This window comes from Rhinoraja longicauda, chromosome 8 (assembly GCF_053455715.1).
Source record: "Rhinoraja longicauda isolate Sanriku21f chromosome 8, sRhiLon1.1, whole genome shotgun sequence".
Classification (NCBI taxonomy): Eukaryota; Metazoa; Chordata; class Chondrichthyes; order Rajiformes; family Arhynchobatidae; genus Rhinoraja; species Rhinoraja longicauda.
In genome coordinates this window covers 34119870-34132422 of record NC_135960.1, presented here as the reverse complement: position 1 = coordinate 34132422, position 12553 = coordinate 34119870, and the positions used below count along the sequence as shown (strand labels likewise).

Sequence of the window (12553 nt, the reverse complement as noted above, 5' to 3'; positions counted from 1 at the left end):
AAAAGTTTTTCCTCATCTCCGTTCTAAATGGCCTATCCCTTATTCTTAAACTGTGGCCCCTGGTTCTGGACTCCCCCAACATTGGGAACATGTTTCCTGCCTCTAACGTGTCCAACCCCTTAATAATCTTATATGTTTCAATAAGATCCCCTCTCAGCCTTCTAAATTCCAGTGTATACAAGCCCAGCCGCTCCACTTTCAACATACGACAGGTATGCAAACTGCAGGGGGTCCAGCATGGGGTTTGTGATATTTTTCAGCTGGGCCAGCACATCTTTCCAGGGTCTACATGATTACAAAGGTCACTGTGACAGGCCTGTGGTCATTAAGACCAGTAATCCTTTGCTTTTTATGTACAGGAACAATAGTCGAGACTTTAAAGTAGGCAGGGACAGTGCAGGTTTGCAGGGACTGGTCAAAAATATCTGTGTAGACTGCTTCCAACTGTTCGGCACAGAGCTTGAGGGTAGAGGGGGAAACATTGTCTGGTCCTGGAGATTTTCGGCTTTTCTGTCTCCTGAATAGCTTCTCCACCTCCTCAATTTCTATTGTTAGTGATGGAGAAGTGGCCAGACTGATGTTGGGCAGTAAGGAGGGGGTGGGTAGTGGACGAGGGCCCAGTCTTTGCAGACTGGAGTCAGGCTATGAGTAGGTGTGAAGTGGTGATGGGGGGGGGGTACCGGGGTTATGGTTTTATCTATCGAACCTGCAGTAGAACTTGTTCAGGTCATTGGTCAGCTGACGATTCTATAAGGAGCGGGGAATTTTCCTCTTGTAGCTGGTGATTTCTTGCAAGCCCTTCCACACTGAAGATGAGTCATTAGCTGAGAACTTGCTCCTCAACTTCTCAGTGTACCTTTTCTTGCAGCTCTGATTCCTCTTCCCAGCTTATACTTGGCCTGCCTGTAGAGGTCTGCATCCCCGCTCCTGTAGGCCTCATCTTTAGACTGGCAGAGCTGTCTGAGTTCTGCTCGTCAGGGGTAAACCAGGGCTTGTCATTGTTGAAACTGATCCAGGTCCCAGTGGGAACTAGTCCAAGTGGACCCGTTGGGCCCAAACCTCCTGCATTGGTGCAGCACCCTCTCCTCCTCCCCTTTCCCCCCAACTCCATCCCCCTCGACTGCCCTTATCCTCCCTCCTCCCCCCTCCCTCCAACCCCCCCCCCCCCTCTCCCCCTAGGAGTTAGATTTAAACTTTAAAATGTGAATAACTAAAAATATAACAACGATTTCAATTAAACTTCTTCCATTAGCACCAAAGGGACGATGGTGAGTAAGGTGGGCCTAAAATTGTCGCACTATCGTGTACCGTCTTGGCTGTAGTTCAGGAACAAACAAACAAACAACAGTTTTAGTGTATAGATGCAACTGTCCTCACAAAAGCTGACATATGATTTCACGATGTCTGTACAGGGCCCTAGTGAGACCGCACCTGGAGTATTGTGTGCAGTTTTGGTTTCCAAATTTGAGTAAGGATATTCTTGCTATTGAGGGCGTGCAGCGTAGGTTTACTAGGTTAATTCCCGGAATGGTGGGACTGTCATATGTTGAAAGACTGGAGCGACTAGGCTTCTATACACTGGAATTTAGAAGGATGAGAGGAGATCTTATCGAAACATATAAGATTATTAAGGGGTCGGACACGTTAGAGGCAGGAAACATGTTCCCAATGTTGGGGGAGTTCAGAACAAGGGGCCACAGTTTAAGAATAAGGGGTAAGCCATTTAGAACTGAGATGAGGAAAAACTTTTTCAGTCTGAGAGTTGTGAATCTGTGGAATTCTCTGCCTCAGAAGGCAGTGGAGGCCAATTCTCTGAATGCATTCAAGAAAGAGCTAGATAGAGCTCTTAAGGATAGCAGAGTCAGGGGGTATGGGGAGAAGGCAGGAACAGGGTACTGATTGAGAATGATCAGCCATGATCACATTGAATGGCGGTGCTGGCTCGAAGGGCCGAATGGCCTCCTCCTGCACCTAGTGTCTATTGTCATTCATCGAGCATGGAAACAGGCCTTCAGCACAATTAGTCCATGCTGACCACATTGCTTAACCAAGCTAGTCACACTTGACTGCGGCTCTCCGATAGCCCTCCTAACCTTTCCTAGCCATGTACCTGTTCAAGTGTCTTTTAATGTCATAATTGTACCCACCTCGACCACTTGTCACAGCCAGTTCATTCCATGTACATACCATCCTCTGTGTTAAATCCTTCTCCACTCACCTTAAATCCGTGCCCTCTAGTTTCAACCCTGGGGAAAAGACAATGCATTTGGATGCCCCTCCCCATCACCTCTGTGGAAGTACATTCACTCTCAATCAGTACCCCGTTCCTGCCTTCTCCCCATACCCCCTGACTCTGCTATCCTTAAGAGCTCTATCTAGCTCTTTCTTGAATGCATTCAGAGAATTGGCCTCCACTGCCTTCTGAGGCAGAGAATTCCACAGATTCACAACTCTCGGACTGAAAATGTTTTTCCTCATCTCAGTTCTAAATGGCTTACCCCTTATTCTACCACCTTCTCAAGAACAATTAGAGAAAGGAAAGAAATGCTGACCTTGACAATGACATTTAGGTCATTACCACATATATTAAAGAAAGTAGTTGACCAGGTATATGGCACCCTGCTCAAAAATAAAGCTAATAAGCGCTACCCCATTTGCTTTTAAGGAATTGTACCTAGCCGTGTACCCATTTTCATTTATGATCTGGGTGTAAAAATAAACAGAGATATAAGTTTATATCTTATATAAAGATATAGAGATATAAGTTATACTTATTAAATAATAAACACATTTCTGATTTTTCCATTACAACTCTATTTATTTCTGTAATTTCATACTTTGGCCTCGAGTTTAAATTTTACCTCAGTCAAGCGTACTGAAGCAGCCTCGTCATTTACAGTACAACAGGAGTGGGTCAGCTAAACAAAAAGACCATCATTCCTTTGTGCCTTAAGTGCCAAATGCATTAAAAAAATATACAAACAATGTTGAAAGTACATCTCACAGGGACATTAGAGAGGCGTTATGGAGTCTCGATTAATTCATTTCCAATGGTGCAGTTAAGAAGTAAAGGGAGAACAAAATCTTATGAAAGTCAAATGCAACATAAATTTTACAAAATGAGAATTTGCTGAACTTGTTCACTCTCAAAGATGGTTTTACTATGAACCTGCTTTTCAACTTATTTGTTTGCAATAATCTTGTGAATTATATGTCAAAGATTAACAACCACAAAAATATATCTTGTGTTCATTCCATACATTCCCAAAATATTTTGTTTAAATAAAAATTAGAAAATATTTTTTAACAAGCAAAATCCAGTGAGAACAAAGCAAATCCTGATGCCTAAAATAGTACAAATAACAATGACCAACCTCTCTCAGTCACCACTCCTACCACCATCCTACTATTGCCTTTCCCCATGCACCATCCATTCCTCCCACTACTAACCTCTCAACTCCCATTCCCGAACTGAGTTGAATAAGCAGATGTTGCTTCTCATGGATTTAGTTAACTTTTAACCAATGATAAAGATAATCTTCAAATACTAAAGGAATGATTAATGTCCACTTCAATCTGATTTTCTCTTCATCAGATTTCTGCCTCCATACAAATATCTCTTACAGCACAATGAACAACATTTAACTGTTAAGTATATGAAGGTCACTACAGAGACCAGCAACACACCAACAACATCTAGACAGTGGTACTGGATCCAGTTAAGGTCATGAGCTGCAGGACGTAAGTGTTCTGCCCCTCTGTGCTTCATCACAAATTCCACCCAATGGATAGAGAGATCCATTGGCTCAACTAACCGATCCTTATGCCTTGCAGATAACTGCATAATTGTTTCTTTGTACCTATAATAGAGAAGGACAATCGATATTAACTTGAAGCAATGTATATACGATTGGCATAGAACGGAATGTACTTGAAACACAAGAAAGATATAATAGATTGCAACCATAAAGCTCCTTTTGACAAACAAGTGACGACTTTAAGCCAAAAATGGACCATGGCGACCAGGGGATCTTGTTGTAATGTAGCACAGCAGAATTATGTTGCATTGATTATACTTTGGAGATGAATGATAGATTAAGTACATTTCAGTCCCTTTCTCTTCTGGCTAAGGTTCAAAAATACTTTTTTTGTCAATGCAGACATTGAAAGATAATTTAACAAAAGCATTATTGCATATCATAACTGTATACCTACCAAGGAACCTACAGAGTGATACTCTTGCTATATTGATATAGTATTCCTCTTCTTCTTTCGTAAGTCAACTACAACAATCAAAAGTGGCAAAACTCAGGATAGATTAAATTAAATTTGGGATTAATTTACACATTTTAATTCAGAGAAATAGATAAAGAAATTTGCAGAAACATCTATCTCACTTTGCACTTGAAGATAAATAACTTACTCCACGATAGTTAAACAGCTTCTAGTAAATTCAAAGCTGCTTTTATCAATCAGTCATATTCCAAAGATATATTTCGATTTACATGTGAATCACCAAGATTTTTCACGTGAAACCCAATGCCCAGTGGGAAGCATTCTTATAGTAGCCATGGACTTAAAATGAAAGTTATAGAAACAAAAATCCAGAATGTCAACCACTCCAATACTGGAAGCTGCTGCAACAGAAAGAGTCCCATGACATTATTTGAAGAGTAGGTTTTCCCTAATGCCCAAGCTAATAGTCCGCAAGCAACATATGAAAAAAAATTACTTGAGCATTATTACATTGTCATTTCAGGACACTTTTTAAAAAGTTTAGTTTAGTTTATAGATACAGCACGGAAACAGGCCAGGCCCTCTGGCCCACTGAGTCCATGTCAACCAGCGATCCCCATACACTAGCACTATCCTATACACTAGAGACAATTTACAATTTTTACTAAAGCCAATTAACCTACAATCCTGTACGCCTTTGAAGTATAGTGGGAAACCAGGGCACCCGGGAAAACCCATGTGGTCACAGGGAGAACATACAAACTCCGTACAGACAGCACCCGTAGTCAGGATTGAACCTGGGTCTTTGACGCTGTAAAGTAGTAACTCTAACCCTGCGCCACCATGCCACTTGGGTTGCCTTAATATGGTTTTCTATTTCCTATATATTAACAACTAGACCAAGTGGACCCGTTGGGCCCAAACCTCTCCTACACTGGTGCAGCACCCTCTCTTCTCCTCCCCCTCCCCCTCCCTCTTTTTCCCCTCTCCCCTCCACCCTTCCACCCCTCCCTCCACCACCCTCCCCCTCTCTCCCTCCCCCCTTCTTTCCCCCCTCCCTACCCTTCTCCCCTCCCTACCCCCATCCCCCCCCACTCTCCCCATCCCCTTCACCCACCCCACCTCCCTACGCCCGGGGGGGGGGGGGGGGGGGGGGGGGTGCGGGTGATCGGATCTGTGAAAAGTCCGGTGGGTGGGGGGCTTCGGGAGATCTCATCATTCAAATGCCCGGGGTGGGTGGGATAGCGGGGAGATGTTCTCCTGGGTGTGGGAGAGAGGAGAGAAGCAAGGGGAGAGAGGAGAGGTGAGCCGGTGATCGCGGGCTGGCGCCGCTAACGGCGTCCATTGTTTTGGTGCGAGTGAGGAGATGCCGCGCATGCGTACTGAGTACAGAGTGAGGAGATTCCGCGCATGCGTACTGAGCACTGCCGGACCGCAGCGCCCCCCTTCTGTCAAAACTTCGATAAATGAGGGGGGGCAGCACTTTTAGACCTCTGTAACTTAAAAAATATGCGTCCGAATTAAATAAAAATATCATTTTCCAGCAGCGAACCGCATGCTGATTAAGGCGGTTCAAAAATCGTGGCGCTACAGTTCACCGTTTTGCCGGAATTGCCGTATTCAGCCGACATCAGTGGATTATATATACAACGCTACAAGATCTGAATTTTAGTAGTATATATAGATATAGATATAGATATAGATAGATAGATATAGATAATTAAAAGAGCCTCATCGATTGTTGATTTGGGATGCCCCGAGATTATGAAAGTCAAGAAATATATACATATCTTTCACGTTTCTAGTGGTAGAACAGAATCATTCACATCACTGACCTGGTATTGTTGATAACTGTATTTAAAGCATTGACCAGGTCATGAGAGCTTATATGCTTTATATCCAAATAGATACCAGCACCATGATCCACCATGTGTTTCACGTTATAGTCCTGATCCCCAAACAGTGGCAGCATGACAGATGGCACACCATTGCAGATGGCTTCATAGATTCCATTGGTCCCTCCGTGGGTGATGAAGGCTCGTGTTTTAGGATGTCCTGGTTCATAGAAGAGTGAAACAAATAGCATCAAAGATTAATGTGACCCATTAAATTTTGGCTACATGGCAATTTATCAACAATTGACCAAATCTATTGCAGAAGGAGGCTAGGCTATGAAAAGTGACAGGCAATAGTTTAGCTTTCTCAGCCAACAGCTTCACTAATTCAAGGCACTGGGGATTTTACCCGATCCCTTTATTGTGAAAAAAGAAAATTGGACCTTAGTTATGCCAAAATAAAGCTGGACTTTGCAGTTTAGATCTTAGACAGTGCCTTGAAATTGAGAACGTAGTATTCCTACTCTAGCTTTGCGTGCTCCGAAATGGCTAATTCGGCCACTGATGGGGCAGGGGGTGGTAGAAGGAACATCATCAAAAAATGGTCGCGGGCCTTTCATCGCCCGGTTCGGCCGCGAGACATTTTAGCGCCCGGTGCGGGGACTGTGCGGGTCGGTCGGGGTCGAGCTGTTTGTCCGTGGGCGTGGGGAAGAGAGGGGAAGTTTTGTTGCCTCCATCACAGTGAGGGGGTGTTTGGAGTCACTGTGATGGACGTTTGTGTTGAGGTTATGTGTTGTGTTCTTTTTTTTCTATGACTGCTATGTAGTTTCGTTCGGTACTTCGGTACCGAACGACAAATAAAGCTCTGTTATACCTGTTATGTTAAAATGACTGAGTTTCTGATCTATGATAGAAAGGCAATGTTCAGAACTGTTGCTGTTGGGACTGTTGACTGGTTCAATCCTGACCTGCGGTGCAGGTCTCTGTGGAATTTGCACATTCTCCGTGACTGTGTGTGTTTCCCCAGGGCACTCAGTTTAGTCCTACATCCCAAGGTTGAGTTGGTTGATTGGCAAACTGACAAGTTAACAGGTGATTGGCAACTTTAAATTACCCCTAACATAGGGCAGAAGGTGATAGAATCAGGTGCAGTTTCTTGATACGTGTGGGAAAATAGATTGATGGGAAATAAATGGGTAATATGACTAATGGGTATGCTCTGAAAACCCAAAGAGACTCGATTGGCTGAATGGCCTCCCTCTAAGTCATAAGAAGTTAAGAGCAAATGAGATTGTTGTTGTTGTTTGTGGGCCCTTGCAGTTATAAATTGCAGTTTTGTATGTTATAACACTGAGTATTCTACAGTGGTACTTGATTGGGTGTAGAGTGAGAAATGGGACCAGTTTAGAGGGGAAACTTTTTTCAGCATGGATGAGTTGGACCAAAGGGCCTGTTTCAGTGCTGTTTGACTCCATGTGTTCTTCACCCTATGGACGTTCAAGATCAACCTGAATCTCCCCTTTGCCAATCAAAAATGTTTAACCAAATTATATGACCAATTTGCTAAATCCAGATAAATAAAATCTTACCCAGTAGATCATTCTGTGGTAACCATTTCATTAATTTTGTGTTTGGTGACAGTGTAGTGGGAATCTCTCCAGTATATCTCCAGAGGACCTTTAACAAAAGAGACCTTTAACAAAACAATGCTGATTTACCAACAAAGGAGAAGATAAAGGTAGAGACAAAGCAAATTAAGAAGGAGCAATAAAAGTGAACATATCTGTTGGCAAGGTAGTAAAGGAAATAACAAGCATTAAAGAACATCTGCAACTTCAAATGATCTGATAGATTGTATGTAGCAAGCATTGCCAGAGCGCACTAGAGGAGTGTTATCAAACAAATAAACTAATGCCAAGTTGCATGTGGCATTGTGTAGGAGAGGAGGTGCCAGGATATCAGCAAACTGGCGTTATGGGTCACAAGATAGTGAAGAGAGCAGAGGGAAGACGAGAGAGATTAGGAGGGAGCTGAAAGGAGGGAATAAGTGGGGTAAGGAACCTGGTTATGCAGATTTAGAGCTGTTTACATTTTCTCACCCTTGCTTTCACTGGAAGGTGCTGAGAATGAGAGCCAGCCCTGCAACCAAACTGAATTTGGACAGATACAGACCTGATATCACCTTAGCCTCTCCTTGGCCTGTGGGAGGATGGCGAGTCAAAGTAAACCAGCTTTCAGAGAGGTCCTCTTTAGTTTGATTTGCATTCTCCAAAAGAAAGAGCTCTTGGGTCGAGCAGAATCAAGGGGTATGGGGCAAGCGGAATCAAGGGGTATGGGGAGAAAGCAGGCATGATCACAATGAATGGCGGTGCTGGCTCAAAGGGCCAAATGGCTTCCTCCTGCACCTATTTTATAGACAATAGACAATAGGTGCAGGAGGAGGCCATTCGGCCCTTCGAGCCAGCACCGCCATTCAATGTGATCATGGCTGATCATTCTCAATCAGTACCCCGTTCCTGCCTTCTCCCCACACCTCCTGACTCCGCTCTCCTTAAGAGCTCTATCCAGCTCTCTCTTGAATGCATTCAGAGAATTGGCCTCCACTGCCTTCTGAGGCAGAGAATTCCACAGATTCACAACTCTCTGACTGAAAAAGTTTTTCCTCATCTCAGATCTAAATGGCCTATCCCTTATTCTTAAACTGTGGCCCTTTGTTCTGGACTCCCCCAACATTGGGAACATGTTTCCTGCCTCTAACGTGTCCAACCCCTTAATAATGTTATACGTTTCGATAAGATCTCCTCTCATCTTTCTAAATTCCAGTGTATACAAGCCTAGTCGCTCCAGTCTTTCAACATATGATAGTCCCGCCATTCCGGGAATTAACCTAGTAAAGCTACGCTGCACGCCCTCAATAGCAAGAATATCCTTCCTCAAATTTGGAGACCAAAACTGCACACAGTACTCCAGGTGCGGTCTCACTAGGGCCCTGTACAACTGCAGAAGGACCTCTTTGCTCCTATGCTCAATTCCTCTTGTTATGAAGGCCAACATTCCATTGGCTTTCTTCACTGCCTGCTGTACCTGCAGGCTTCCTTTCAGTGACTGATGCACTAGGACACCCAGATCTCGTTGTACGTCCCCTGTTCCTAACTTGACGCCATTCAGATAATACTCTGCCTTCCTATTCTTACCACCAAAGTGGATAACCTCACACTTATCCACATTAAACTGCATCTGCCATGCATCCGCCCACTCACACAACCTGTCCAAGTCACCCTGCAACCTCATAGCATCTTCCTCACAGTTCACACTACCACCCAGCTTTGCATCATCTGCAAATTTGCTAATGGTACTTTTAATCCCTTCATCCAAGTCATTAATGTATATTGTAAAGAGCTACGGTCCCAGCACCGAGCCTTGCAGTACCCCACTAGTTACTGCCTGCCATTCTGAAAGGGACCCATTTATCCCCACTCTTTGCTTTCTGTCTGTAAACCAATTTTCTATCCATGTCAGTACCCTACCTCCAATATCATGTTCTCTAATTTTGCCCACTAATCTCCTATGTGGAACCTTGTCAAAGTCTTTCTGAAAGTCAAGGTACACCACATCCATCGGCTCTCCCCTGTCAATTTTCCTGATTACATCCTCAAAGAATTCCAGAAGAATGTTTCTATCTTTCTAGAACACAGAATTGCTTCCACATCTCCTCCTCTCACCTCACTTGTGCATCATCCTCTGCTTACCTTCTCCTTAAGCCCTCCATATATTCCCTCCTCATCCTTTTTCTCATGCCACCTCTTTCTCTCCGACATCACTTCTCTCCCTCTCCCCCACAACTTCCATCTCTCCTCATCCTTTCTATCTCCTTTCTCTTTTCAACATTCTTTCTCCCTGCCCATCCTTTCTCTTCTCATCATCGCTTCTTTCTCATTCCTCCTCATCCATGCTGTTCAGGAGCAAACCTATTCTTCAGTATTCTTCCGTCAATGTACCACACCTGTCCCATGAAGCCCGGCAAGGTTACAAACCCATCCTCCAGCAGTGGGCATGGAAAAAGGTTTTGTCTGGGCTCCCACACACCACAGTTGCAAGCCTCAGATGCTATTGCACAGCTCCATTTCTCTGCATAATGTAAATATGCAAATAAATTACCCAGGAGCTTACAGTGATTATACTTTGGGAACTAGTTTTGGTTTATTTACCTAAAAAATAGTTATGCTTGCTTTTGAGTGAATACAGTAATACGGGTAGTTAAATGGACTGAATTTTAGGTTTGTCCTGTGAGAGGGATTGAATAGCTCTATGTTCCATTGGTTTAGAAGAATGAAAACAATCTCACTGTAAGATGCATGTTTCTTAAAGAGCATGACAGGAAGATGCAGTGAGAATATTCTCCCAGAGCATTGTCAATGGTGCTGCAACCCTGCACTGTCAGAGTCTGCTACCCATGTCTCTATGGTATTAGATGCATTAGAAATAACATTAGTTAGTAATAAATCAGTAACGATGTTACTGTAAATTAACCGAGACATTAAATTAGGTTGTAAAGAATGAGTACAATTGTCTTTAAAGCTTCCCATTTTCAGAAATTAGTATTTCGATTCAGTGTTACCAACTCACCTTCTGAGGAATTTGCCCCAATGCATCTGCAATACGATTGGCTATTACATGAGGAATTTCCGACACCATTGACCCCAGGGAAAAGATTACCACACCATGCTCTCCTGAATTGGTTACAAATTCTTCCAGTTCCTGTAAAATTGAGATTTGGTTGACAAATAATGTTCAAAAAGAGTTGCAGTCTCATATATTTTGGCAGCTGCTGTAACATTTTCAGGCATGAAATGATCACTAGTGCCTTCAAAGCAAAATGTTATCATAAATCGTCCACTATAACATTGTATTTTTTATAAAGTGATATCCGGAACGTGCTGCCAGAGGTGATGCAATCGGATACAATTACTGTGTTTAAGTGACACTTAGAAACTAAAATAGTCAAGACAGAAAGGATACCGTCTTAAAGCGGTTAAATAAGATTAATGTCAATGGGCAAAACGGCCGGCATGGACGTGATGGGTCGAAGGGCCTGTTTTTGTATTGTATGACCGACTAATGTGAATGTGGCTCAGCAAGTCTAGATATTCATTGCAATGTTTCCCTTTTACCGGTTTCTGTTGTGACTAGCGGGGAAGAAATTCGGGGTCGGGGTGGGGGGATATCAAATTGCTCGCACCTGGGGCAGGGGTTTCCTCTCCTTGCAGTTGATGCCTCCAACAAGGATCATGTTTGGCATCAGGGGCCTGGGGTACTCCATGATGAAGTCGTATCGCATCAGCCAGATGGAGGTCTGGCTCAGTAGCTGAATCAGAGTTACGTCCTTCTTCAGAAACCTGATGGCCAGCTCTTCAAACGGCGCATACAGAAAACGGCAGAGCCACGGCTCCAATAAACTGGCCAGCAGGTTTTTTAACCTTTGCAGAAAAGTCATTCGATCGGTGTTTCTTGTGAAGAATCTGGGCACATAGGAGAGTGGCCTGGGGCAGTGAGTGGCTGAATAGTCCAACCCGCAAGGAAGTCCTCGCAGCAAATTGACGGTGGGCAGGGAGAGGTACTCTGCAACGATCGCGCCGCAGGGGACAAATGGATCAGTCAGCACCGCGTTGAATTTCATTTCGGCCAGCTCCGACATCAACTCTGAGTTGTACAGCAGACTCTCACAGGTGGTCAGGAAGAAATCCCTGAGACTACCCGCTTTCCGAAAGATATGCCCGATTTCTTGGAAGAAGGACGTGTTGGTGACAATGGTTGGCTTCACGCTTTCCATCAGTTCCCTGCTGTAGGGGACGGGGTAAACCTTCGTGGTGTAATGAGGAGATGGACCCATGTTCATACTGATTTCGGGCACAACCACGACCACCTCATGACCTCTCTTCCCAAGTTCGTCCATGAGAATCTTGAGGTTGAGCCAATGACTTCCATCCACAGGCACCACCAACAGTTTTCCGCCCTCGGCTCCTGTCGGGAGACATGCAACAATAAAGAGCAGGCATCCCGCCATGGGCGATACCGCCATTTCACAAAAATACCTTCCCATTGACTTTCCGAGGGCGGGTCTGGCCGCGTCGCCGCGCAAACTGAGGAACAAACAAGTTGCAGCGACCGCCAGGGGTTCGTTCTCATCAGAGACACTAGAGGAACAAGATGGACAACTCCGACAAATCGCGTGCACTGGTGCAGTACGCAAAAGGAACCATTTTAGTAGGCAAAACCCACCAATCGCTTAGCCTCTCGCAGTGTAATCAGTGTTGCGGGTGAACAGTGTCAGTCTGAAGAAGGGTCTCGACCCGAAACGTCACCCATTCCTTCTCTCCCGAGATGCTGCCTGACCTGCTGAGTTACTCCAACATTTTGTGAATAAAAGTATGTGTGATGATACCTTTTAAAATGCAGAATATATCTCATCTATCAACTCACAT

At 44.2% G+C, this 12553-nt stretch overlaps 1 protein-coding gene across 1 annotated transcript; it reads right to left on the bottom strand.

The window, feature by feature from the left end:
• Positions 1-2811: 2811 nt before the first annotated feature.
• Positions 2812-12231, bottom strand: LOC144595838 (UDP-glucuronosyltransferase 1A1-like). Its single transcript, XM_078403588.1, has 5 exons — positions 11311-12231; positions 10698-10829; positions 7661-7748; positions 6072-6291; positions 2812-3860 (listed from the first exon to the last, which is right to left on the bottom strand). Exons 1-5 carry the CDS (start codon positions 12169-12171, stop codon positions 3572-3574), a joined length of 1590 nt encoding a protein of 529 aa, XP_078259714.1. The 5' UTR covers positions 12172-12231; the 3' UTR covers positions 2812-3571.
• Between the last annotated feature and the right edge of the window lie 322 nt (positions 12232-12553).